This window comes from Dasypus novemcinctus, chromosome 8 (assembly GCF_030445035.2).
Source record: "Dasypus novemcinctus isolate mDasNov1 chromosome 8, mDasNov1.1.hap2, whole genome shotgun sequence".
Lineage (NCBI taxonomy): Eukaryota > Metazoa > Chordata > Mammalia > Cingulata > Dasypodidae > Dasypus > Dasypus novemcinctus.
Genome location: NC_080680.1, coordinates 106695685 through 106723434, shown reverse-complemented (window position 1 = coordinate 106723434; position 27750 = coordinate 106695685). Strand labels below are relative to the sequence as shown.

Genomic DNA, 27750 nt, shown 5'->3' with positions numbered 1-27750 from the left:
GGTAATTTTTTGTTACAATATTATATACTATTTTTAAAAAGGGTTGTTGTGAGGAATAAGTGGTAGAATGCTTGTAAAGAGCTTAGCAAAAGCCTCGCGCTTAGTAAGTGCTCAAGAAAGCCTCCTATGGCCCCGGTTGCTAATCGTTAGAGAAGCACCGTACAGCACGACTTAACTCAGCAAAGAAGCACCGAGACCGCGGAAGGCCGAAAGGCCGCGGCTGGCGCGCCCGCGCGGACGCGGGCCGGGCGGAAGCGGGAGCAGGGCCGAGCGCGTGCGGGCGCCGGGCGGGGCGGGGCGGGCCGGGGAGGCCCCGCCCCAGGAGCCACCTGCGGCAGGTGGAGCGGCAGGGCCTGGGGCGCTCGGCCATGTCCGCCGAGGGCGCCGGGCCGGGGCCCGAGCCGGGGCCGCTCTGCCCCGACCACGGCCAGGCGCTGCGCTGGTTCTGCTGCTCCGAGCGGCGGCCCGTGTGCGCCGCCTGCGCGGGGCCCGGTGGCCGCTGCCGGGGGCACCGCATCCGCCGGACGGAGGAGCGCGCCGATGAGCTGCGGGTGAGCGCGAGTGGGTGCCGGAAGGCGGGGGGCACCGAGGGGAGGGGCGCGCCCCGCGGGACCGGGCCGGGCGGGCCGGGTGGCGGGTGCAGAGCCCCGGGCACCTGGGTGCTACTGGCTGCAGAACGAGGCGGGAGAGGGTCTGGCCTCCGGAGTCGCACAGGCCTGAGTTCGAATCCCCACCGCCCGCCCCCCCCCCCCATCCGCCCTGTGAATCACGTAAAACTGTGAGCTTCAGTGTCTTCCTCCAGTTTGGGGGGCAATAATAGCAATATTTAGCTAGCCTGAGGTATAATTGAACATAATGGGTAAGTGCCGTTTAGCCAGCGTGCCTGCCACCCAAAAAACTCGACTCAAAGTTATTACGGCAGATCCAGCCAACCCCCCCCCCCCTCCTCTGAGCTGCTGGGGACTCTGGAGGCCGGAACTGGCTTCCCGCCCTGGACTTCTTTGCATCTCGGGCAGCGGAGGGCTTCGCTGCTCTAGTTCTTCTGGCTAAAGCGTGCCCCAGCCCCCGCGCCTGTGGAAGCGGGCCTCGCTGAAACCCGGCCCTGCCTCTCCCCTCGGCCCCTCGCCTCAAGGCCCCGCCCCCTCCCCCCCCCCAGGCTTCCTGGTGCTGCGATTTCTTTTTCCTTTCAGAATTGGCTTTGACCTGCCTTGAGGCTGGTTTCACCTGGATAAACGTGGAGGGGATGGGGGGGGAGGGGCTCGAGAGGGGAGGCTCTTAGGGGGTTCCCGCTGAGGATCCTCACCTGGGGTTTCTCTCCACGGCCACTTCCAGCTTGGCGCCAGCCTGGGGACCTGCCCGTCACCACCTGTCCCCTGAGCTGCTGAGGTTGAGAGTCCCCCAGGGGATGCCTTCCCCGGAAGCCCCTGGGATTTTCCTTGCAATTTGATTCAACAGATTGATTTCTCCCACACCCTCCTGTGAAGCCGGAGGGCTCTCTGGGGACTTGCTCTCCCCAACCTGGATTGTAATAAACGCACCTCCCTGGTTGCTGGAGCTGGGAGGGGTTCAGTTATTCACGACACCCAAAAGCTCCTGGTTGGTCCTAGCTCATCACTACCGCTATCAACAGAGTGATGTGGATAAACGTGCATAGTGGAAAGACAGATTGTGAACTCGAAAGCACATAAATATCTATCATCTCCTTCCATCCAAGACCAAAGAACAGGTTCTTAATGTTTAGGGTCTGGACCTGGAGAGTCATTGATTAGGAAAGAGGAAGAAGCCCCTTCAAAAGCTGGAGGGAGAAAGTGTTGCTACTGAGAGTGAGACTCCTGAAATCCTTTTCTAAAAGTTGCTGTTAGGATTGGATCTGAGTGACCAAAAGGATAAAGGCTGGGGCAGGGGAGCAGGCCTGGTGCTCGTTTAGGAATGTTCTCTGACCCCCAGGTGCCTTCCCTGAAAATTCCTAGAGTCCATCCTGCCTGGACTCACCTTCCAATTTTGTGTAGATGTGTCTTTTAAATACTCCCTACCTTAATCCTCCAGCCAGCAAAAAAATTTTACCCCAGGGCAAAATTGTGACTGAACTGGGCAAAACAGCCCCAGCTCTAACCTTTTGGATTCCTGCCACATAGCATCTCTTTTTTAAATTTTTAAAATTTTGCCCCCTTCCCTTCCTTCTGCTGTTTTGTTTTGCTGTCTGTGTTGTCTTCTCTTCTCATTTTCTCTCCGCTAGGAGAGCCCTGGTGGGGAGAGAGGTTCCCTGTCAATCGCGCCACCCTGTCAATCGCGCCACCTCAGTTCCTGGTTTCTGCTGTGTTTCACCTTATCTCTCTTTTCTTGCATCATCATCTTGCTGCGTGACTCACTTGCCACTTGCGTGGGTACTCAGGCGAGCACTTGTGTGGGCACTGGCTCACAACACGGGCACTTTTGCGGGCACTGGCTTGCTGTGTAGGCACACTTTTTCTTCTTTTTCACCAGGAGGCCCCAGGGATCAAACCCAGGTCCTCCCAGATGGTAGGTGGAAGCTCTATGACTTGAGCCACATCCACTTCCCCACATAGCTCTTCAAAAGCTGTTCTTAGTTCCCTCAGTCCCATGGTGTGTTGTGATCACAGCCTCCTCCCAGTCCATTCAAGTCTACAACTTCACTGTTTTTTTTATTTTTACTATGGTAACATATATATCTGTATATCGCAGAATATCTGTTTTAACCATTTTTGAAAGTGTACAATTCAGTAGCATTAATTACATTTACAATGTCTTGTCCCCGTCACTACCATCCAATACTGAAACTTTTCTATCACCCCAAATTGAAACTCTTTACCCATGAAGCAATTCAATTCCCTAATTTTTTATTTGGACTCATGAGTCGTAAGGCCAATTCCTACTTGTGGGAGGAAGATTTGTGAGGGCTTCCTGGAAGAGGAAGCTGAGTTTCCTTTTGGTAGATGGAGCTAGGGCAAATAGGGAAAGGGCTCTTAAAGGAAATGGGGGGAGGGCTACTGCTTGGAAGGGTGCCAGCTGCTCCCTAGAGAAATGAGTGGAAAAGCAGGGACCTGGCCATATCTCTGTGGGCCTCAGCCCTTTCCCTGCTCCCATGGGTGGTGGTCATAGCTTTGGGAACTGTGAGCTGCTGGCTGAACCTCTTGTGGTCAAGGCTATGGGTGTCCATTCAGTCAACAACTATTTATTCAGGGCCTCCTATGAGCAGGAATTCTCTTCGCTTTTATGTACCAGATAAAGCAGAGAGCAAGCTAAAGTCATGATGCTTATGTTCCATTGGGGGGAGACAAATACCAAAAAAAAAAAAAAGGCCCCAAAATGCATAATATACAATCAGAGAGTGATAAGTGCAGGAGAGACAAAGCAAAGTAAGGGAATGGGGGGAGGGGGTGATGAGGGAAGGCCTCTCTGAAGGGGTGACATGTAGGCAGAGACCTGAGTGAAACGGGGGACAAGACTTGCAAATATATGAGGCAGGGTCTATTGGAGGCAGAATGAACAAGTTCAAAGGCACTGAGGTTAGAACAAGTTTGGTGTTTTTAAGGAACAGAAAGAAGCCCGGGATGGAAAGTGGTAGAAGGTGACAATGAAGAGATAGGCAGAGTCACAGCAGGTAGGGCCTTGTTGGCTAAGGTAAGAAGCTTGATCTTACTGTGGGTGTAATGGAAAGCTACTTATTTTAGTTTCCTTGGCTGCTCAAGTAAATACAATGCAATGGGTTAGACTGGCGTTCTGGGGGTTGGTTGCCAGTGATCCTTGGTCCTGGGCTCCTCTGTCACATGGCAGTGCACATGGCAGCCTCTCCTGGCCTTTCCATTCATCTTCAGCTCTTGCTTTCCACGGCTTTTCTCTCTCTGTCTGAATTTCATTCCTCTTATAGAGGACTCCAGTAACAGGATTAAGACCCATCCTGGTTGAGGTGCACCACACCTTATCTGAAGTAACCTTATCAAACATCATCAAAAAGACTTACTTGGGAGCATCCTGGGTTAGGTTCCCAGTTCCTCTTAAGGAAAAAAAAACAGACAAGGAACAAAAAAACTACGAGCAGACAATAAGCACAAACAATGAGCGAAAAACAAACAAACAAAAAAAATGATGAGCAAACAGACAAGGGAGCCATTTCAGGGGGTAGGGGGAGAAAAGGTCCTACTTACAATGGGATCATACCCAGGAATGGATTAAGTTTAAGAACATGTTTTTCTGGGGTACAAAACTCCAAACCACCATATCACTAGAGGGTTTTAGCAGGGGTGTGATTTTCCTTACAAAATGTGGCTCTGGCTGGCTGTAGGGGTGAAGAATGGAAGCGCAGTTCGGAGGTCTTTACAGTGGTTCCTGTGAGCTGATCACAATCCAGGTAGAGTGGCAGGAGTGGAGGTGACAAGAAGTGTCCTGGAGGAGAGAGATATTTAGTACTTTGGGTGTGGGGCTGATAGGACTTGCTGATGGATTAGACATGGATTTGAACGGAACCTCCTGGGGCTTTTTTTGTCTGAGTAAGGAAGTCGTTGGTTGGTACTGTTTAATGAAGGTGAAGAGCAGTTTGAAAAGCCATATTCTGCTGGGGTGCGGGGATGGAGAGACAGGGAGTTGGGTATGAAAGGAGAGGGGACAAGAGAGTTGGGAATGTATGTAAGAAAGTGATTATAATGATAGACCATGGAAGTTCAAGATGAAGAGGGAAGTGAGATCATGAAGTGGGGTGATGGACAATGAAAAGTAGTATTAGCAGCTCCAACTGAGCTCAAGTGTCAAAGCGGGTTTCTAGAGTTAATGAGTTGGAAGGGTGGAATGTGGTGGGCAGGGTGTGGGATTCTTGAAATGAACACTTTTGAGGTAGTATGTTTATGGATCATGCTGAGGTCTGGGATGTGACCGTGGGAGTAGGTGGTCAAGGTGGGGTAGAAAGAAAAAAGTCATTGAAACAGGATGAAGGAAACATATGAATGGGATCAACATGGGCTCGAGATGCCATGGGTGTTGTTTGTGTTGCAGAACAAGATGGTGGACCAGTGCGAGAGGCTGCAGTTACAGAGTATTGGCATCAGCAAGTACATGGCTGAGGTCCTGCCAGGGAAGAACCAGAAAGTCGTGGTAATTTCTCCTCTTGCCCCTCTACTCTGGATCCCATCCTAGGAGAAGAACCCAGTCTTAGGAGCTTGGACCAACCTAGGATCCCTTCCTACCCTCACAGGGTAGGGGAGGTGAAGGGTAGCATTTCTCTACCACCTATTTATTTTGTGTTCAGCACTGTAGCTGTAAAATAACCTAGACACTTTTACATTCAGTATTCCTTATGACAATCTTATACAATGGGTGACAGTAACCTCCCTGTTTACTGGTGGGGAAATAAGTCTCAAATAGGTTGATTGACTTGTCCAAGGTCACATCACCTCCTGAGGAGTTGGTTCTATGACCTGGGCCTTCTAACTCCCAAGTCAGTGCTCTTTCCACTGCCTCCCACTGCTGATCCTTTATTCAGTTGACTCATTGACACTAGTGTGTTTTACTCTCAGATAGGCCTGGCAGGGGCTATACATTTATTTCTGTACATTCCCTCTCTAACTCCCATGGTACATGGAGCAGTCTTGGCACTCTCTCAGTCAAGGTTCTTTTGATTGCATGGAACAAAACACACTTATACCAGCATAAGCAAAACAGACCTCAGTATAATGTCGAAGAGAAGCTATTATAGCCGATTCTGACTTTACAGGGAATGCTTCCCAACATTTCACCATTTATTCAACAAATCCTTATTTGTTGGAGATTTGGACCCATAAGGGTATCGGGAATGAAAGAGAGAAAAAGAGAGAAAGAAAGAGAGAGAGCTGGGATCAGGGGATCTGCGAGTAATGACTCCTCAGACCACTTTATTTTCTACATGTGGCATTATATATACTCAGACTATCGAGATAACAAGCAGTGTAACTACACACTAACAATACTCATAAATTAAAGAACTTAGAGTACAAAGATTCAGTATTCCTTTCAAACTACAAAGTGTGTTTGCTCGTATTTCTCCCTGCCTCGGACAGCTCCATCCTGTTCACTTGAAAGGCTTAATTGCTGCATTCCTATGTTAAAAGCGTAGCCATGAAAACAGCACGTCTCTTTGCGAAACCACTATGCCTCAGTTTCCAACACTTATTGAGCACATACCATGTGCCAGGCACTGTTCTATGAGCTAGGGATTCTTTTTTTTCCCCCTTAAGATGGCTCCCTCATCTGTTTAGCTTGTTGTTTTTGCTCACTGTCTGCTTGTTGTCTCTTTTTTTTTTTTTTTTAAAGATTTATTTATTTAATTCCCCCCTCCCCCGGTTGTCTGTTCTTGGTGTCTATTTGCTGCGTCTTGTTTCTTTGTCCGCTTCTGTTGTCGTCAATGGCACGGGAAGTGTGGGCGGCGCCATTCCTGGGCAGGCTGCACTTTCTTTTCACACTGGGCGGCTTTCCTCACGGGCGCACTCCTTGCCTGTGGGGCTCCCCTACGCGGGGGACACCCCTGCGTGGCAGGGCACTCCTGGCGCGCATCAGCACTGCACATGGGCCAGCTCCACACGGGTCAAGGAGGCCCGGGGTTTGAACCGCGGACCTCCCATGTGGTAGACGGACGCCCTAACCACTGGGCCAAGTCCGTTTCCCTGTTCTCTTTTTTATTTTTTGTTTTTCCTCTAGGAGGCACTGAGAACCAAACCTGGGACCTCCTGTGTGGGAGGCAGACACTCAACTGCTTGAGCTTCTTCCACTCCCTGCTCATTTTTTCTTTTTGCTCAATGTCTGCTCCTTGTTTTTGTTCAGTGTCTTCTTGTCTGCTCATGGTTTGTTTGTCTTCTTGAGGAGGCACCAGGAACTGAACCTGGGACCTCCCATGTGGGAGGCAGGCTCTCAATTGCTTGAGTCACATCTGCTCCTGCTAGGGATTCTGCAATGAGCAAAACATGAACAATCCTGTGTTCATAAAGCCTACATTCTGTCAGGGAAGAGGGACAATAACACAAGTAAATACTCTGTCAGAAGGTAGTAAGTGTTTTGGAGAAATAGAAAATAAAAAGGGGGCTAGAACATGTTGAGGACAGAAATTGTGTTTATATGTACTGTGATCAAGATTGGCCTCATTAAGGTCAGTATTTACACAGATATTGTGAGGGAGGAGGCCACGTATCTGGGAGAATAGTGTTCCAGAAAGAGGGAACAGCAAGTACAAAAGCCGTAAGATGGAAGGGTAACTAGCATGTTTAAGGAGCAGCAAAGAGGCCTGTAAGTTTGGAGCAAAGTAAACAAGAGAGAAGGCAGGGGAAGCAGATGTAGCTCAAGCAATTGAGTTCCTGCCTACCACATGGGAGGTCCTGGTTCAGTTCCTGGGGCCTCCTTGAGAAGGCAAGCTGGCGCAATGGGCAGGCACTGCAAGCTGATGCAACAAGTTGATGCAATAAAGAGACACAAAGAAGAAAGACAATGAGAGTCCCAGCAAACCAGGGAGAAGGGGTGGGGTGGGAATAAATAAATTAAAGAAATCTTTAAAAAAAAAAAAAAGGCAGTAGAGACGAGGATAGAGAGGAAAGGGATGGGGCCTGGATAGTATCCTCATAGGCCACATAGGGACTTTGCCTTTTATTTGGGGTGAGGTGGAAGTTCATTGAAAGTTTTTCAGCAGTGGAGTAAGATGATAGGACTTCAGAGTAAAATGGAGCATTCTGGTTGCTGTGCTGTGAATGGACTGTAGGTAGCTAAGGTGGAGACAGGGAGACCAATTAGAAAGCTGCTGCTGTAATCCAGGTGGGAGACAAGGATGAGAAGTGGTTGGACTGTGCATAGATTTTGAAGAAAGAAACAACAGGGTTGATAGGTTGGATGTGGGCTGCGAAAGAAAGGGAGGAGGGGTTAAGATGACACTAAGATTTGGTGGTGGTTTTTTTTTAATTGTGGTGACACAAAATTTTCCATTTTAACTATTTTTTAAGTGTACAATTCAGTGGCATTAATTACATTCATAATGTTATGCCACTGTCACCATCATCCATTACTGAAACTTTTTCATCATCCCAAACTAAAACTCTGGATTCATTAAGCAATAATTCCCCTTTTAACAATAAAAAATAGTAAAAAAAAAAAAAAAAAATTCTCCATTCCCCCACCTTGTAACCTCTATTCTACTTTCTGTCTCTATATATTTGCTTATTTTAGATACTTAATATAAGTGGCATCATACAATATTTGGCCTTTTGTGTCTAGCTTATTCCACCTACCGTAATGTTTTTAAGGTTTATTCACGCTGTGGCATGTATCAGAACTTAAGTCCTTTTTATGGCCCAGCAGTGTCCTTCATATGTATACACCACGTTTTGCTTATCCACTCACCTGTTAATGGACATTTTGGGGTGTTTCCTCCTTTTGGCTATTGTGAATAATGCTGTTGGCTCTTAAGATATTTTTTTCTTTTATTACTTATTGATTGATTTTTCAACAAACCAATTTTATTGGTACATATTAATAAAGCATACAGCTCATCCAAAGTGTACAATCAATGGTATTTGGTATAATAACATAGTTGTGCATTTATCACTTCAATCATTATTAGAGCATTTTCATTATTTCAATAATAATAAATAAAAAACAAACAAATGAAAATTCTTCACCTCTCAATCTCTCTATGCTTTCCCTGTTGTACATAGCTGCTATTTCTGGGTATTCTTCTTGCACAATTATTTATTTATTTGTTAAGCAGTTTTTTTTTTTTTTAAAGATTTATTTATTTATTTTAATTTACCCCCCTCCCCTGGTTGTCTGTTCTTGGTGTCTATTTGCTGCGTCTTGTTTCTTTGTCCGCTTCTGTTGTCATCAGCGGCACGGGAAGTGTGGGCGGCGCCATTCCTGGGCAGGCTGCTCTTTCTTTTCACGCTGGGCGGCTCTCCTCACGGGCGCACTCCTTGCGCGTGGGGCTCCCCCACGCGGGGGACACCCTTGCGTGGCACGGCACTCCTTGCGCGCATCAGCACTGCGCATGGCCAGCTCCACACGGGTCAAGGAGGCCCGGGGTTTGAACTGCGGACCTCCCATATGGTAGACGGACGCCCTAACCACTGGGCCAAAGTCCGTTTCCCTGTTAAGCAGTTTTAATGAGAAATAATTCACATACCATATGATCTATCCAATGTGTATCATCAATGGTTTTTAGTATAATCACAATGCTGTGCACTCATCACCACAAAAAATTTTAGAATCATTTTATTACTCAAAAAAGAAAAACTACATACCCCTTAGCATGCCTTCCCCAGCCCTACATAACCACTAATCTAATTTCATATTTATAAATTGATATATATTTACATTTTCTATAAATGGAATCATGCAATATGTTACACAGTATAATTAGTTCACAGTAACACAGTCATACAGTATTTGACTTTTAGTGTCTGGCTTGCTTCACTCAATGTCCTCCAGGTTCACCCATGTTGTCATATGTCTTAAGATTTTTTATTTGAGCAGCTGAAAGGATGGAAGAGCCATTTACTGCTGTGGAATGATGGTTAGCTGGGTAGGGGATCAGGAGTTCAGTTGTGGACGTGTCAAGTTTGAGATGCCTACTAGATATCCAAGTGAAGATGTTGAGTGGGTAGCTGGATGAACAAATGGGAGAAGGCTGGGCTGGAGTTATAAATTTGGAATTCACCAGAGTGTAAGTCGTATTGAAAGTCATGGGAAAGACTATGTGTGCTAAGTAAATGCATATAGATAGTGAGGTGGAGGGGTCATCCAAGAGCTGATCCCTGGGGCACTTCACCATTTAACCATTGGAAAGATAGGAACCTGCACAGGAAACCAAGAAGAAGCAATCAGAGAGATAGGAGTGTAACTCGGAGTGTGGTCTCCCGGAAGCCCAAGGCAGAACGGATACAAGGATGTGGGAGAGATCAAAGATGTCAGGTGCTGCTGAGAGGTCATGTAAGGTGAGGACTGAGAAGGGATCACTGGATTTAGTAGCATGCACATCACTGGAGATCCTGAAAAGTGGAGTTTGAAAGCCTAATTGGAGTGAGTTTCAGAGAGAATGGAAGAAGAGCAATCTGAGGTAATTGGCACAGGTAATTCTTGAGGAGCTTTGCTGTAATAGTAGAGAAATGGAATGATAGCTAGAGGGTGATATGGAATCGAGGGTTTTTTGTGTTTTTCTGTTTTCTGTTTATGTTTTTTTTTTCAAGGTTTATTTTATTTATTCTCCCTAACCCCTTGTTGTTTTTTACTTGCTGAGTCTGTTCATCTACCTTGTTTCTTTAGGAGGCACTGGGAGCCGAACTTGGGACCGCTGATGTGGGAGGAATGTGTCTAATCACTTGAGCCACCTCCGTTCCCTCCTGTGTTGTGTCTCTCATCTGTTTTCCTCCCTGTGTCTCTTGTTGAGTCATCTAGTTGTCTTCTTAAAGAGGTATTGGGCTCCAAACCAGCAACCTCCCGTGTGGTAGGCGGGAACCCAATAGCCTGAGCCACATCTGCTTCCTATTTGTTTTGTTTTTAAGATGGGAGAAATTATTGTATGTTTATTTGCTGGTAGGAATCCGTCAGTAGAGAGGGGAAATTTATGATGCTGGATAGAGGAGAGAACCAAACAAGAAAGGTAGAGTATATGGGCATGGGTGCAAGTAGGTGGGTAGACAATGGGCAAAGCTTGTGGATGTTCTCTTTTTTTTTTAAGATTTATTTTTATTTATTTCTCTCCATCCCCTCATTGTTTGTCCTCACTGTGTCCATTAGTCTTCCTTGTTTCTTTTTTTTTTTTCCCCAAAGATTTATTTTATTTATTTACCCCCACCCCCATTGTTTGTGGTCACTCTCTGCTCTCTGCATCAATTTCCTACATGCTCTCTGTGTCTGCTCATCTTCTCTTTAGGAGGCACTGGGAACCAAACCTGGGACCTTCCATGTGGAAGAGAGGCACTCAATCACCTGAGACATCTCAGCTCCCTGGTTTGTTGTGTCTCTCATTATCTTTCCTCTTAGGGTCTCTTTTATTATGTCATCTTGTTGCATCAGCTCGCCTTGTCTGCCCTCTGGACCAGCTTGCCTTCTCCAGGAGTCACCAGGAACCAAACCCATGTGGTAGGCGGAAGCCCAATCACTTGAGCCCCCTTGTTTCTTTAGGAGGCACGAGGAACTGAACCTGGGACCTCCAATGTGGGAGGGAGGCACCTAATTGCCTGAGCCACCTCCATTCCCTGCTCTGTTGTGTCTCTCATTATGCTTTTCTTCTTGTGTCTTTTGTTGTTCAGCTCGCCATGCCTACTCATTGCATCAGCTCACTATCTTGCTCATCTTCCTTATGAGGCATTGGGAACCTCTGCTCCCTGCTTTATTGCGTCTCTCATTATGTTTTTCTTTTTGTGCCTCTTTGCTGCATCATCTTATTGTGTCAGCTTGCTGCTCCTGCCTGTCATGCCAGCTCACTGTCTTCTTTAGGAGGCACGGAGAACCAAACCATGGACCTCCCATGTGGTAGGTGGGAGCTCAGTCACCTGAACCACATTGGCTTCCCTGGAAGTTCTCTTTGATTATCACCTGTGCTGTAGGTTCTTAATAATGCCATTGCCAGTTTATAGATAGGTTTTGTTTTCCATCAGTCTGTTAATGTGGCAATACATTAATAGATTTTCTAATGCTAAACCTTCCTTGAATTCCTGGGAAAAAACAATCCAAGTTGATTTTTATTATTATATATATATATTTTTTTATTTTGAGATAATTGTTGGTTCACATGTAGCTGTAAGAAATAATACAGCAAGATCCTGTATATTCACTCAGTTTCCCAGTTTCCCCCAAAGGCAACATCTTGCTTATCTATAGTACCATACAGCCAGGAAATTGACATTGTTACAGTCTACCTTATTCAGATTTCACCAGTTCTACGTGCAGTCATTTGTGTGTATGTTTGTATATTTAATTCTGTACAGTTTTATCACGTGTGTAGATTTGTGTAACTTCCCCCACAATCAGGATACACAACAGTTATATCACAAGAATCCTTTTACCACCCTTTTATAACCACAAGCACCTTCTTCTCTCCCCTGCCCCTTGTATTATTGTAATACATACTTTCTGGATCTAGATTGCTAGTTTTAGTTTAGGGATTTTTGTTTGTTTGGTTTTTAGATTTTTGCATTTATGCTCAGGAGTGAGAAGATGAAGCTATGAATTTCTGTTCTTGTAAAGTCTTTATTAGATTTTGGTATCAAGGTTATATAAGTCTTATTAAATGAGGTAGGAATCAGGACTATTTCCATTGGAACCATTTGTATAAGTTGGGAATTATCTATGCCTTGAATGTTTGGTTACACTCCCTATAAAATTATCTGGGCTTGGTAGTGTTTTCTTGGTAGATTGTTATTTTTTGTTTTTTTAGGAGGTACTGGAGATTGAACCCAGGACCTTGTACATGGGAAGCAGGTACTCAACCACTTGAGTTATATCTGCTCCCCTCTTGGCATATTTTTTTTTTAAGATTTATTTTATTTATTTCTCCTTAACCTTGTTGTTTGCACTTGCTGTGTCTGTTCGTCTTCCTTGTTTCTCCTTTCTCCCGTCGTCGTTTTTTGCGCTTATTGTCTGCCCTCTGTGTCTGTTTGTTTTGTGCCCCTCTTCTTTTTAGGAGGCACCAGAAACCAAAGCCAGGACCTTGCATGTGGGAGGGAGGCACCCAATGGCTTAAGCCACCTCTACTCCCAGTTCCCTTACCTTTTTAGCGTGAATATTTAACCGTGTCTAAAAATGAATCAAATATCTCTAGAGCTTCTGAATGATGCAAAGACCATAGAATGCTTCACCTCTCTCTGGTCTTACATGTTAATGGTTCAGTATTTTAGTTAAAATAGGAAATATTTTACCATTCATAGAAAAATATTCCATTTTTGATTGTTTGGGGGATATCTTTATTGTGCTTTCTTTTTTCTATGATAGTTTAGATGAGTATAAAATTCTAAGATAAATCACAAGCCCCAACAGGGCAGTTAAAACTTCAGCTCTTGCTTATACTGATTCTCAGTTTCTTTTCTATTTTTGGATTCTAGGGGATTTTCTTTACTTAGTTGGCAGAGCAGTTGTACTTTTAAAAGGATGCTTGGTGTTTTCCCAGCATCTGTGTTTTGTGTTAGGAGTGTGTTTGGTGTATCTGCTCTGTCCTATCTGTGGAAAGGGAAGTTTTCTTCTTTTCTCTGCTGTCCTTTTCTGGGACTGGCTCCGGACACTTACTGAAATTGACTAGAGTATTCGAGGCAGGAGGGTCTCTTCCTGATTCAGGATCACTCAGTACAAACGTGGCTGCAAAGGCTCACCCCTGTGTGTGAAGTATGAAGGTGAGACAGCAAGAAGAAAAATAGCTAATGTTGTCGAACACTTAAGTGCCAGGCTTAGCTCCATTTATTTTATGTGTATTAATTAGTTTATCCTCACTAAACCTTACGAGGTACATACTATTTTTTTAAAGATTTATTTATCCCCACCCTCACCCCACCTTGCCTGCTCTCTGTGTCCATTGCCTGTGTGTTCTTCTGTGTCTGCTTACATTCTCATTAGGTGGCTCTGGGAACCGATCCTTCCGGAGCAGGAGAGGCACTCACTCTCGCGTGCCACCTCAGCTCCCTGGTCTGCTGCGTCTTATTATCTTTCCTCTGTGTCTCTTTTTGTTGTGTCATCTTGCTGCTTCAGCTCTCCGTGTGGGCCAGCACTCTTCATGGGCCAGCTCTTTGCACGGGCCAGCTTGCCTTTACCAGGAGGCCCCAGGTATCGAACCCTGGACCTTCCATATTGTAGACAGGAGCCCAATAGCTTGAGCCATATCCGCTTCCCCTACGTACTATTATTATCCTCATTTTACGGATTAGAAAACAGGGAAACGGACTTTGGCCCAGTGGTTAGGGCGTCCGTCTACCATATGGGAGGTCCGCGGTTCAAACCCCGGGCCTCCTTGACCCGTGTGGAGCTGGCCCACGTGCAGTGCTGATGCGCGCAAGGAGTGCCCGTGCCACGCAAGGGTGTCCCCTGCGTGGGGGAGCCCCACGCACAAGGAGTGCGCCCGTGAGGAAAGCCGCCCAGCGTGAAAAGAAAGAGCAGCCTGCCCAGGAATGGCGCCGCCCACACTTCCCGTGCCGCTGACGACAACAGAAGTGGACAAAGAAACAAGACGCAGCAAATAGACACCAAGAACAGACAACCAGGGGAGGGGGGGGAATTAAATAAATAAATAAATCTTTAAAAAAAAAAAAAAAAAAGAAAACAGAGGCATTGGGAATAAATGTAACGTGCTCAAATTTCCACAGGTGTTAAATGGAATAGCTAAGATTTAAACCTTGGTGCACTGTCTCCAAAGCCTAATTTCTTAACCACGGCTGTTATGTTGCCTTGAGAACATTGTGAACCTGGAATCTGAACTCATGGGTTCACTTGTCACTGACCTAGCCAATTTCTCCTCCCCATTGGTCAAATTGTGGGGTCTCAGTTTCTTCTATAAAACAAGGGTGATTGTCCTCTCTCATACAGAGCAGGTCTTTAGGGAGGGCACAGTTAAAGCTGCTGGCTGTCCCTCACTTTCTGGCATGAAGGAGATAGTTTTATTCTCATTTGTCTGGCAAAAATGCAGATGCTTCAGGCACCAGCCTTGTTTGGGGAGAATTGGTTCCCCGCTGGCACCTGGTGTAGAGGAAGAACCCTGGCCTGGAGCCAAGAGAACTGAGTCTAGTCCCAGCTCTGCTGCCAACTTGCCATAGCAAAAGCGCTAGCAAGAGATTTTTTTACTAAATTGGGGAAAACTTTCCCATTCATTCAGTAAATATTTTCGTACCTACTGTGTGACAGGCACTGTACTAGGGGTTATAAGAAAGCACTCATTAGCATCATTGGTTAAGAATTGACTTCAGTTTTCCTGTGTGGCAGATAAGGAATTCTACCACAGAACTGGAGGGAATGGACAGCTTTAGGAAGTAATGAGCTTTCTGTTCTTAGATACGGTCAGAATATCAACTGGAGAGAAGTGAACTTGGCCCAATGGATAGGGCGTCTGCCTACCACACGGGAGGTCCGCGGTTCAAACCCCAGGCCTCCTTGACCCATGTGGAGCTGGCCCATGCGCAGTGCTGATGCGCGCAAGGAGTGCCCTGCCATGCAGTGGTGTCCCCTGCAAAAGGGAGCCCCACACGCAAGGAGTGCGCCCCGTAAGGAGAGCTGCCCAGCGCAAAAGGAATTGCAGCCTGCTCAAGAATGGCGCTGTACACATGGAGAGCTGACACAGCAAGATGACGCAACAAAAAGAAACACAGATTCCCGGTGCCACTGATAAGGATAGAAGCGGTCACAGAAAAACACACAGCGAATGGACACAGAGAGCAGACAACTGGGAGGGAGGAAGGGGAGAGAAAAAAAAATCAACCAGATCACCATGTGGTACAGATACTGTTGATCTGGGTAGCCTTTTTTTTTTTTTTTTAAAGATTTATTTATTTATTTAATTTCCCCCCCTCCCCTGGTTGTCTGTTCTTGGTGTCTATTTGCTGCGTCTTGTTTCTTTGTCCACTTCTGTTGTCGTCAGTGGCACGGGAAATGTGGGCGGCGCCATTCCTGGGCAGGCTGCTCTTTCTTTTCACGCTGGGCGGCTCTCCTCACGGGCGCACTCCTTGCGCGTGGGGCTGCCCCACGCGGGGGACACCCTTGCGTGGCACGGCACTCCTTGCGCGCATCAGCACTGCGCATGGCCAGCTCCACACGGGTCAAGGAGGCCCGGGGTTTGAACCGCGGACCTCCCATATGGTAGATGGACGCCCTAACCACTGGGCCAAAGTCCGTTTCCCTGGGTAGCCTTTTAGGACCTTCTGCCCTTTATTATTATGATTCTGTGACCTTGGTCCTTTGGCCTTCATATTCCCAACTGTGAAATAAGCAGGTGATTCTAACTGATCTCTAAACCCTGACAAGCGCTTCCATGTGATCCTAGCTCTATGAAATATGACCTGGATGTCCAGATCTCGAATTTTCTTACCCTACATCAGATTTGGAAAGTCGTAGGGCTGGGACGGCAAAGTAAATGGCTTATGCGCTGTCATGCCCCTTACTCTGTCCATGGCAGATGTCCTTAATCTTGGCACTCCTTGCAGCTGAGCCCAAACCCTCCTAATCCTGACTGGAGCTTTGCCAGGCTCCGCTTCCTCCTTTTCTCCCTTGGCAGAGCACGGCCAGCGCGGCACGGGAGCTGGTCATCCAGCGGCTGAGTCTGGTGAGGAGTCTGTGCGAGAGTGAGGAGCAGCGGCTGCTGGAGCAGGTGCACGGGGAAGAGGAGCGGGCCCATGAGAGCATCCTGACACAGCGGGTACACTGGGCTGAGGCGCTGCAGAAGCTCGACACCATTCGCACCAGCCTGGTGGACATGCTCACCCATCTGGATGACCTCCAGCTCATTGTAAGCCTGGCAGGGGTGGGGACCCAGTCAGTTGGCCAGGACTCCCCTAAGTTTGAAAAGAGCAAGAACATTTATTGGTAGGGGATGGGCGGAGATGGGGATTTGGGGCAGGGGAGAGGCAGTGGAATTAAATTTTATAGATCGTATTCTTTCAATAGTGAGCACATGTTTACTGAGCACCTACTATGTGCTTGGCGCTCTACTGTGGGATGGAGTTATAGGATGCAGCTGTCAGCTGCTCACAGCCTTAGAGAGGAGATGTATATAACTGGCAGGATGGAGGGATAGGTGATATGCTAGAGGAAATCACTGGAACTAGGAGACCCCTCCAGCCAGGTGGGGGTGGGGGCCAGGAAAGGCTTCTTGGAGGAAGCTGATGCTTGAAAGACAAAAAGAGTAGCTATGTCACAGGAGGTGAGGAGGTAGAGAGAATTCAGAAGCACACAGAGAGAACACAAGTTGGAGGAGCTGACAAGAGGTTGAATATGAGGATAAGCTCATCCTTAATCCTCAGGCCCAGAAATTACCATGATTAACATTTTGGTATGTATCCTTTCTAATTATGTTATATAAATATGCAGATGCATGTAGTTTTGAGGTGACAGTGTGACATTTGAGTAAAAATGGCAAGCTGAGGAAGGAGAATGTGGAACAACTGAGCTGTCCCACTGCAGTTTCAAGTAGGGCAGTTTCCATTCCCTGCCCTAGATTGTGAGTTCATTTAGTCCTATAGCTTCAGTGTACAGAGCACATTCCATGCAGCTCACTGGAGCAGTCACAATCGAAGATTCAGAAAGCGTCCCTGCTGTCGAGGAGTTGACAAGTGTTTATGGGAGGTGCTGTAGGGTTGACAGGTGATTGTCCTGTGGTGTAGTGCATGGGGAATGGACTATTCATTCTGAGTGTGTTATGAAGAGGTGTGTGAAGAACAACCCATAAAGCTTTGTGTTGGGTCTTGAAGAAGTAGTAGGATTTAAAAATTCTATAGTCCTCACATCCACAGGGAGCCCTCCATGCTAATGAGTATATTCAAGACTTGACTCCCTGCTGGGTTTTGGCTGCCAAACCTGACTTTGTTTTCTTTCCTCACAGCAGAAGGAGCAGGAGATTTTTGAGAAGTGAGTATGGCCCCATGGTTTGCTTGGGAAGTCATGGAGATGCGGGCCCTTATGAGTCTACCCAGACCACTTCACTGAGGCCCTGCTGGGTCCTGGGAAAAAAGCACACTTGTGCCCCTGAGTGACTTGGCTGGAGTCGGGCTCAACGGACAGGGATGTGTCTGCCCCTAGCGTGAGAAGTGTTTCAGACCCACATGGAAAGGCAGTGACATTAAGGCTTATTAGTTGGAGGCTTGCTGTGGGCTTTCTTAAGCATTATCTTATTTAAAATTTTATCACCACCCTGTTGGTTGGAAGGCTTTACCACCCCCATTTACAGGTGAAGATACTGCAGCTCAAAGAGGGGCAGGGATTTGCTTAAGTTTCAGAGCCAGAGGTTGGAACCAAACCTTCTGATGGCTGTCCCAGTACTGTCTCCTTTACTTCACTTCCCATTTCTCTGAGAAAGGATCTTTAAAGCGTAAGTCTGCATCACCACTCAAAATTTGCATTTTAATTATGCAATAATAAAATAATTTTACCAGGCCCTAATGGGGTCCTGGAAAGACAAGAGCCAGGGAATGGAGGAAGTGGCCAAGAGGATGCAATTTGCCCAGCAGCATAACTAAACTTCTTGAGCCTCCTATGTGACAGTTCAGAGCTGTACTTGGGGCGCACAGTCCATTCTTCTTTCTTTCTTTCTTTTTTTAAACATTTTTTATTGTGGTAACATATATACAACACATTTCCCATTTTAACCACTTTCAGTGTCAAGCTCCTTGTTGGGAACTGACCTGTCCAGCTGAGAAATGCCTTGGCTGACTCCGGTGTTTCCACGTCCATGCCTGGGCCCCACTCTGGCCTGATGCACAGACTGGGCATCCTCCTCCCAGCCAGGGCCCCTGCCACGTCTGTGCCCATTTCACTCCCACCCCTTGGGGGACACAAGCTTTCTCTTCTGGACCAGCTAGTTCTCTGGAGACACAGTGCCTGTGATTTGTCTCACATTTGCCCTGAGATGACAGCTGAGCACAGCTGACCCCGGCTCCTCTTTCCTCCCCACCGGCTGGCCAGGGCTCCTCCAGAGCCAAGCCTCAGTGCTCTGAGAAGGGGCCACAGACTCGTTCTTGTCCTGACCACAGAGAGCCTTTGTGTCCCAGAGCCTGCCCTCAGCCTACCCGCGGCCCCACTCACCTCATTCTGCCTGGGCCAGGAGGCAGTGACAGTCTTGCAAAGAGCTGCTTCTATCAGAGAATGTATCCCACTCTCTTATCCCCCCTCATTTAAAGGCAGAGCCATGAGATTTGGGGACACAGGGTATGCACTCTCAGCCCTGCTGCCTGATCCCAAAGCCATCTTTCTGAATCAGGGATAGTGGGGAAATTCGTCCTCAGAACCCACTTCAGAGATCTGTGAAACTCTGTGGCACATCCCCACTTTGCCCTATACCCCTCTGAAATTTCACCTCGGGTTAAGGGCAAAATTATATGGAATGGTGCCTGGACTCCAGCCTGGGTTTGTTCTCCTTTGCATGGAGATTGGACTTGGATCCCAGCTCCTTTTTCTATCCGAGTGTCTTCCCCGACTCTACGTCTACTCTTCTGTCAAGTGAAATCACAGCTACCTCCCAAGTTGTCATAAAGACTAAGCGAGATTCTGCATGGAATTCAGCAGGCCGAGAAGCTGACTGCTCGATAAACGGCAGTTCTCCCCTCCCTGGCTCCTCACGTTCCCAGATGACCACCCCAAGAAAACCCAGGGATCCACTGTGAACTGAGGAGGGCTGTTAGTGGGGGCAAAGTGCTATGACCAATTTATGGTTGGGGTGGTGACTGGTTGTCCCTTCCTGTGTGGCCTTCCTCAAGGTGTTTGCATTTTAAGAGGAATGGCTGCAACTTCTGGCCAAACCAAGGCAAACATTGCTGCAGTAGATTTTGGAGGACAGGGAGAGATTTCCCAGGCAGGATGGCAGAGTGGAAAGTCCTCCACTTAGGGGTGTAGGAGGCCTAGACCCTCATCCCACTCTGCGGGTGACTTAGTGAGACACTGGCAAGTTGCTTGCCCCACAGAGCAGATTGATGCCATACTTTGCGACTTGCTTCAAGTCCATACCTCTCTCTAAATCATTGCAGTCTGCCTTGCTGGACTCGAGACTCCTGGGGCTGGGGAGCACAAGAGGAATGCTTACTTTTCCTTCTCTGCTCAAGCCCCCTTTTGGGGCCCCTGCTGTGGGGCCTGACTGCCAATCTTGGTGTCACCCTGGAGGGAGGGTTTTATTTCTGTCCCCTTCCCCTCACCCTATGTTGATCCAGATACATTTCCAGAGCCTGAGCTGCCGTCTCTGTTTCTTCCCCCTCCATAAGGACCGAGGAAGCAGAGGGTATTTTGGATCCCCAGGAGTCAGAGAAGTTAAACTTTAACGTGAAGTGCGCTTGGAGTCCACTTCTGACCCAGCTCTGGGCAACGGGAGTTCTAGGATCTCTCACAGGTGAGCAGCTGCCACAGCCCAACACCACAGGAGCAGCGGGCTTCTGTCTGCCTGGGGTTTGCTGCCAGGTCCTAGTGGGGGCCTGTGCTTGTGGCATGGTGGCTTAAGCCACCAGTGATGCTGGCAGGGCTCGGAAGGGTCCGGGGCAGCTGGGCTAGGTCCTTCTTGTTTCCAGACTAACCTGCTCTATCGTTGGGTCTAGGAGAAATCGAATTCCTTCCTGAAAATCAGATCCTTCTTATATGTGTGGGGCAGCTCATATTATTTTGTGGAAACTTCTAGTGGTTATGAAGATATAATTGACAGCCAAATGGAGAGTATCTGGACTGGGAATTATGCTGCCGGGATTCGCCTTGCTTATTACAGGCTCCTGTGCGCTACCCTGGGGCCACAGAGGAGAGCGTGACAAGGTCTCTTGCCTCCAGGAATTCCCTCTTAGTGCAGGGGTTCTCAAAGCAGGCTTCCCCCACATTGGATGGAAGCTTCTACATTCCCAGTGGCAATCTGCTCAATTCACAGAAAGGTTAACTGATTGAATTTTTACCTAGTTTTAACCTCCCAACCCCTGACATATGATCCTCAAAATTTTGGTACATAGTATAGCCCATTTACTCTAGAATCTGATATCAGACAATGCCTCAATGCCTGATTTACCAGCAGTCTATATGGTTAGTTTTTCAAAACTACATATTGAAGATTCTTAGTCATTCTCTAGGACAAGCCTAACCTATTCTGGGGGCCGCAGAGATGCTGGGTCTTCGTTTTGATGCTGCCACCAACTCTGTGAACTTAGACAACTTGCTTCTCTCTCTGGGCCTTCTTTCTCTCAGAGTTTGCAGATGGGGTCTTGGACTAATAACTACTCTTCACAGAGCACTTACTACATGCTAGGCACTTTACATGCATCATCTCATCTAATCCTCACTACCCTGTGGTAAGTCCTATTTCACCCCATTTTACAGATGAGGAAACTGAGGCTCAGAGCAGATGTCTTGTCTGAAGTCAGCCAGTGAGTGGTGAGGGAGCCCTTTGCTATAGCAGGACCAGACTAGGGGTGGGCACTGGACAACTCAAATTCTTTCTGGCAGGCCTGGAGGACGTGCGTATCGACGAAAGGACTGTCAGCCCCTTCCTACAAGTGTCAGATGATCGAAGGACCCTGACCTTCAGGGCCAAGAAGTCCAAGGCCTGTGCAGATGGCCCCGAGCGCTTTGACCACTGGCCCAATGCCCTGGCTTCCACCTCCTTCCAGGCCGGGCTACACGCCTGGATAGTGAACGTCCAGAAGAGTTGTGCCTATAAGGTGGGCGTGGCCTCACACCAGCTGCCCCGCAAGGGTCCTGGCAGTGACTCTCGTCTGGGCCACAATGCCTTCTCCTGGGTCTTCTCCCGCTACGACCAGGATTTCCGTTTCTCGCACGCCGGGCAGCACGAGCCCCTGAGGCTGCTGCGTTGCCCGGCCCGGCTGGGCGTGCTGCTGGACTTGCAGGGACAGGAGCTGCTATTCTATGACCCTGATTCAGGCACGGTGCTCCACACCCACCGCGCCCCCTTCCTGGGGCCGCTTGTCCCAGTCTTTGCTGTGGCCGACCAGACCCTTTCCATCACCTGCTGACCTTTGGCCACAGGGAGGCCCGCTCCACCTCCCTTCCACCCTTTCAGTCGTGTTTCTACCCAGTGTTCTTTCCCCAAATGTGTATGGCCTTTCTAAGGGAAACAGGGTCCGTTCCCATTGGGCAGCTCTGGGCGTAGGAGGTAGGGCTCCATTTCAGATCTGGGTGCAATCCTTAACTGCTGGGTATCTGTGGGCAAGCTGCTACTCGCTGGGCCTTAGTTGCCCAAATCCACCCTGCACCTGCCTCTGGGTGTCTTGTCACTTGATGTCTGGTACCAGCACGGTGCCTGGTCCCTAGTCAGTATACCATCAATGTTTGATGAAGGAGTGGGTGGGTGGTGGGATGGGTGAATTCTGGAGAAGCACTGCCCGTCAGCCCCGTGACCCCAGCTTTGAATGTGTAGAAGGGGTTCTCTGGCAGAAAATCCTGCGGCTGAAGCCCCTTTATCTTCTCAGTTCAGTGCTTCTCCAATCTTTTGTGACTTGGGCCATGAAGAAAATATTTTCTAAAACTGGTGATATAGAGCTTCTGCCAGGCTGCTCCAGGCCACTGTGGCCTAGGGCTGTGCCACACTCAAACCCCTGAGGTCCTGCCCAGCCCCTCCCAACAGGGGATCCCATCTCCAGGTAAGAGCCTGTCTCAGACCTGCACCTGAGCTCCAGGTGGCAATGGGGATGACCTTTTTCCCCACGCCTACTCCCACCTGATGGCCCCCTCTGACCTAAAGTGGACACCTGGGGAGTGAGGGCTTCCAGCCAGAAGAACTGAGGGAGGTCGAGGGCCAGCCTCTGGGGACACGTGCATTATTAAAGGTCTTTTAAGGACTTGACATTTTCCTCCATGTTCTTTGTTGGTAACTGGATGTAGACTGTATGCTGGCCCCGGCCTTCACCCCCAAGTCTCAGCTCAGTCCTTTCTGACCTCTTCATTCCCAGGAACAAGTGGGACAGCTCAGGGAAGCAGCAAGAGCCTGTAGATGGTGGCATGCCCTTCACCGCTGGGGTCAGGGCAAATCCCACTCCCTTCCCCAGCTGTGAAGAGGTCACATTACAACAGTGGTCTTCAAAGTTCAGTTTCATCCAGGAACAATCTCATCCAACACTTTTGTCTTTATTTTTTTATTGTTACATTCAAAACATATGAGGTCCCCATATACCTCCCCCCCCTCATCCAACACTTCAGGCTGCAGGACCCAAAGGGGATGGGGGCCAGAGCCCACCCCACTTGCTCCGGGAGCCACAGAACAGTTTGAATGTCACTGTCACAAGCTCTAAGGCCTGTTGGGGTCAGTGAGCAGTGAGTGAAACAGGTCAAAATTCAGCCATCCCTTCGGAAGTACATTTTCTTTTTCACATGTAATTTCTTGACTTCAAAGTTGGCTCATGGCTCAGTAATTGATCTGAAGCACTGGGTGGGCCAGATGCAGCCCACAGAACTCCTCTGGTGGACATTACCTGAGGCCCTTACAGCTTGACACGGTAATGGTGAGTCATCTGCTGTGGTGCTAGGCCCAAGGAAGACAAACTAAGAGGTCTGGCCAAATCAGAAGAAAGTTCCCCTGCCTTTCCCTGGGCAAAACCCCTACCCAGGAATCTGGGTCAGCTTTAGGACCCACACCATGCTCCTCCAAACCCAGCACCCTAACACCCCACAGCAGCCTTTGGGCCTGTTATGATCCCCCTGCCCATCTAAATTTCACGGCCCACCCCCAATTCAGGGCACCCCTCCCTCGCTGCTCTCATGGCACCTGAACATAGCCAGAGGATGTGCCTCTCTTGACAGTGCTTTGAACCTGTAGGATCCCCAGTGCCTGGCACCAGGCAAAGCATAAGATGCCCAGTAAATGCCGAACAGGAAAGGGCATGAAGGAAGAGGCAGGAAGAGAAACGGAGTATGGAAAACCCAACCTCTCCAGTCTCATTCCCTTCACATTCTTTACCCTGTGGTCCCTGCTCACACTGGTCCCTGACCGAGCTGTCCTTCAAGATGTGTGTCCTTCAGGGTGCCTTCCCTGCTCTCTCAGGATATCCCCTGCACTGTCTTAGGACTGGATCCCCTGCTCCTAGTGGTCCAGCCAATGGGCTTTGGAATGGGCTACTACCTGTGACCTTTACCTCTAAATCTGTTTTCTCATTTGTGAAGAGGCCACAACACCTAGACCCACAAGGTAACCTGTGGTAGACTGAATGCCATCCCCCCATAGAAACACACTCAAGTCCTGACGCCCCCATCCTGCAGGTGTGAATCCATTTGTAAATAGAACTTTTGGAGATGTTATTGGTTCAAGTGTGGACTTATTTGTGAATAAGTTCTTTGAAGATCCTATTTAGATGAGGCCAAACTGAATCAGGGTGGGCCTCAAGCCATTTGACTGGAGCCCTCATAAAGAGAAGAAATCTAACCAGAATGAGACAGATGGCCATGGACAGAGTAGGAGACTGAGCCACCACCAGACCAGAGAAAGCACAGCTTGCCAAAATTTGGTTTAGGACTTGTAGCCTCCCAAACAGTGAGGTGATAAATTCATAGTGTTTAAGCCAACTGATGTTGGTATTTGTCATAGCAGCCCTGGCAAAGTGAAACAGCCTATTATAAAGGACCTAGCAGAGTACACATCAGCGGTGGCTCTTAGGACCATAATTAGTGTTCCTGATCAAACTTCCCAGACTCTGTGGTCCTAGTGGGCAGGGGCTGTTCACAGCGTAGCTTTAGCATCCTCATTTTCAAACTAAGCTCCTTTGATGCCAAGCTTCCAAGGAGGAAGTCTTGGAGACCACAAGGGCCTGAATCAAGGGCTTAGGACCTCTGCTTCAACTCTAGCAACTTTTAAAAAATTTTTATCAAGTGATGTTGGTGTTTTCTATTATTTTTTATTTATTTAGGAGGCACAGGGGATTGAACCTGGGACCTCGTACATTGGAAGCAGGCACTCACCCACTGAGCTACACCCTCTTTTTTTTTTTTTTACATTTTTGCATATTGGGGTTCCATATAAGACCTCCCATGAGAAAAGGGTCTTGCTACTAAAACAAAGTTTGAAAGCACCTGGTTTTGAAGCTCCTTGGGCCCTCAGGGAATCTTGCTGGAGGTGGGGGGGACTCGCTGTAGAAAAGGGACATGGGTGGGAATGGGAATTGGGGAATGACGTCAGAAACCAGGAGCTGGTTAGTGGGATTTGGCTGAAAGCCCAGCACGCACTGCTTTATAGTCAGAATGGGTGTCAGAGGCTACAGGGAGAGGGGCAAAGGCCAGATGTGTGGGGAAGGCAAGGGCTCCTTATCTCTGATATTTACCTAGGAGGTTCCCCAGGGCCTCAGGGGCCAGCCACTTTCCTCATCAGACTCAAAGCCCCAGGTGAGAGCCCTCCAGGAGGTCAAGGGCAGGTAAGAGATGGGACAATGAGGGGAGTATGTGCTCTTTGGGCACAGAATCCTTGACTTCAGGGTCCAGAGGCCCGGGGCCAGGCACCAGGAAGGCATGCATGCCTACAGCCCGTGCCCCCTGGTAATCACAGCAGTAACTGTCTCCAACATGGGCCGCCACAGCAGGCTCCAGGTGAGCCAGCCGCAAAGCCTCAAGGAAAATTCGGGGGTCCGGCTTGGGCCAGCCAGCAGCCTCAGAAGTCAGCACAAAGTCAAAATGTTCCCTCAGGCCAAGACCCACCAGGATGTCCTCGAGCCGTTTGTCAAAGTTGGAGATCACGGCCAGCCTCAGACCCCGTTTGCGGCATCTCCTGAGAGTGGCCTTCGCTCCCTCCAACACCTGCCAGGTGTGGGGGCTGCTGAAATCCTTGTACAGCTGGTCAGCGATGGGGGCTACTGCCTGGGTGTCCCGAACACCTGCTAGGCGGAAGGTCTGCTGAATGACATCCAGCCACCACTGACGGGAGGTGAGGCCGCGGCTCAGGCCGTAGTTGGGGAAGCTGTGACTCTGAGCCCTGTAGGCCTGGCTGAAAGTTTGCCCCAGGGTTGCAGCCTCCACCTCCAGCCCGTGGGCCCGGGCTTTGGTGGCATACTCCTCCCCGACAGGGCGGCAGAGCCTGAGCAGCGTGTCTTTCACGTCCCACGTCAGCAGCCGGATCTGCAGCCGGGAAGCCATGGGTATGCAGGACAAGGGGCAGTCCACCCCAATTCCACCTCAGGATGCTCGAGGTGAGGGAAACCACACTGGGCAGAACTACCCCTCCAGCGAAGAGTCTTCTTCCCAGGCCTCAACTGCTGATGTGGGGTGCTTGGTCACACAGCAAATCAGCACAGCCAGGACTAGAACCCGAACTTCCAGGCTCTCTAGCCAGTGCTCCCTTCCACTGCACCATGGTTTGCCATCTTTGGATCTTTGGGGTGTAAAAAAACAAACCCGATTCTCGTGAACCTGTACAGCACAGGCAAAAAGGCAGCCCCGCGCAGCCTGGTCCTAGCTGCCTCCAAGCCTATCTGCGCCTCAGCTTCTTCATTTTTATTGGAGGTAATAGCACCTGCCTGGGAGGAGAGTCAGCCAAAGGATTCCTGACTCACTGCACAGGAAACAAATTACTCTGCCTATTTTCCAGAGGCTGCATGCAACGTCTTCCCCCAGATGCAGCTGGTTCCAAACAACCCAAGGGGCCGGGGTTCAGGGCCCCCTGGGGTTGCCAAGTTGCTGCTGAGGAAGGGGCATGGCTAGTGAATCGAGACGAGTGGTACAAGTCTATCAAGAGAATAAATTAAAAAGTCACTCTGGAATTTAGGGAGACCCATCCAAACACCCTCTCACTTTGCAGGTGGGTAGATGGAAGCCCAGTGAGGGGCGGGAACTAGCCCGGTTGGCGCAGGGCGTCACCCGCACAGCTGAGACGAGAACAAAGGGTCTGACTACCGACCCACAGGGCTTTGTATTTCTAGAACCCGGGGCTGGGGTCTGAACTGCTCCCCACTTCCTTCCCTCCCCGAGGGCTCGGTGGAGGCAGAGTCAGGTAGCCCGCGGGTCACGCAAACTCCCGCTTGCGGCCGTTTGCAGCGTGACCTGGGGCGGAAGGGTGCTGACCTTGGCCGCGGCTGGGGCTGGCGTCCTGGGTCCCCTTGACAACGCCAACGCTCGAACTCGATCCCGCAGGCCCAGGCCCCACCTGCCTGCCAGGAAGGTGGGTTGAGACCGAAGCCGCCCCCGGACGCCGGCTCGGACAGCTGTGCGCAGGCTCGGGGACCAGGGGCCCGCCCCCGCGCCCAGCCCTCCCCCCCACCTCCCCCGCCCTCTCCCCGCCCTCCCCCCGCCCTCCATGCGCCCCTCCGCACCCTTCCCATTCCTCGGCCTACTCTCTTCCGCCTCCTCCCCGCGTCCTACCGTCTCCTCGCTCCCTCTCCCGCGCCCCGGCGCACTCCACGCCTTCTTTCCCCTCCCGTCACCCCTCCTTCCCGCCTCCCGCGCGCACTCTGCTCCCCACCCCCACCCTTCCCGCCTCCCTTGGGTCCGTTGGAGGGACCCAGGTCTGCCTTGGAAGGGAGTTTGGGTCTGGGCCCGGCTTGCTCAGTGCTGTGTGGCCTGGGGCAAAGCTCTGCCCCGCTCTGGGTCTCAGGGACCCCAGTCAGTACTGGGAGGGGATTGTTTTAGTCTTGTCCAACCCAAGACATTTGCGGAAGGAAGCGTTTTTTGCTTTTTACCATTTAGGGGCTGTTTTTTATTATTTCGAAGAAGACGTTTGTTTCTTCAAAAGTGAAAACTTAGAAACACGAATGTGTGCAAAGTAAAAAGTGAAAGGCCGGCCCCCCTCCCCCCAGCCTCATTGATCTTGCTCTGTCTGTCCCTGTTCGGAGGGTAGAGTGGGAAACAAGACAGCAGGATTCCTGCCTTCATTGAACGAAAATCAAGTAAATAACCAAGATGCTTTCAGGTAGTGATAAGCGCTGTGGAGGCGGTGAAACAGAAAGGTTTCAAAAACAGTCACAAGGGGGCATCTCGGAAGAGGCGGTCAGGGGAGGAGCCAGGTGGAACTGATAGCTGGAAAATGTGCTTATTGAAATTGCTCGGCTTAAGCAGCCTTGAAGATTGTGAAACTAATTGAACTGGTTTTCTATTAATCTAATTTTAGAAGTTTACTCTTTGCACTTAGTTCCCTGAGGAACATTAACCAGA

At 49.2% G+C, this 27750-nt stretch overlaps 2 protein-coding genes across 5 annotated transcripts; one reads left to right on the top strand and one right to left on the bottom strand.

Moving 5' to 3' along the window:
- Window positions 1-310: 310 nt before the first annotated feature.
- BSPRY (B-box and SPRY domain containing) lies at window positions 311-22471 on the top strand. The gene is made up of 6 exons (XM_058302518.2): window positions 311-551; window positions 5008-5106; window positions 16211-16441; window positions 17534-17559; window positions 19902-20026; window positions 21115-22471. Exons 1-6 carry the CDS (start codon window positions 369-371, stop codon window positions 21639-21641), a joined length of 1191 nt encoding a protein of 396 aa, XP_058158501.1. The 5' UTR covers window positions 311-368; the 3' UTR covers window positions 21642-22471.
- A 2021-nt stretch (window positions 22472-24492) lies between these two features.
- Window positions 24493-27282, bottom strand: HDHD3 (haloacid dehalogenase like hydrolase domain containing 3). Of its 4 annotated transcripts, none has more exons than XM_071217044.1 (3): window positions 26962-27282; window positions 26665-26746; window positions 24493-25975 (listed from the first exon to the last, which is right to left on the bottom strand). In XM_071217044.1, the coding sequence occupies exon 3, from the start codon at window positions 25738-25740 to the stop codon at window positions 24985-24987; it is 756 nt and encodes a 251-aa protein (XP_071073145.1). In that variant the 5' UTR covers window positions 25741-25975; window positions 26665-26746; window positions 26962-27282; the 3' UTR covers window positions 24493-24984. The 4 variants fall into 4 exon arrangements, with proteins under 4 accessions (XP_071073145.1, XP_012385110.2, XP_012385109.2 ...); XM_012529656.3 differs by having other exon boundaries at window positions 26665-26750; window positions 26934-26968; XM_012529655.4 differs by lacking the exon at window positions 26962-27282 and adding an exon at window positions 26913-26960 and having other exon boundaries at window positions 26665-26750.
- Between the last annotated feature and the right edge of the window lie 468 nt (window positions 27283-27750).

Bases quoted from the DNA above. Each gene is read 5' to 3' on its own strand.
- HDHD3 (XM_071217044.1), bottom strand. From the start codon at position 25,740: ATGGCTTCCCGGCTGCAGATCCGGCTGCTGACGTGGGACGTGAAAGAC.
- BSPRY (XM_058302518.2), top strand. From the start codon at position 369: ATGTCCGCCGAGGGCGCCGGGCCGGGGCCCGAGCCGGGGCCGCTCTGC. The intron at 5,107-16,210 runs GTAATTTCTCCT...CTCCCTTGGCAG, and splicing joins GGAAGAACCAGAAAGTCGTG to AGCACGGCCAGCGCGGCACG. The intron at 20,027-21,114 runs GTGAGCAGCTGC...TCTTTCTGGCAG, and splicing joins AGTTCTAGGATCTCTCACAG to GCCTGGAGGACGTGCGTATC.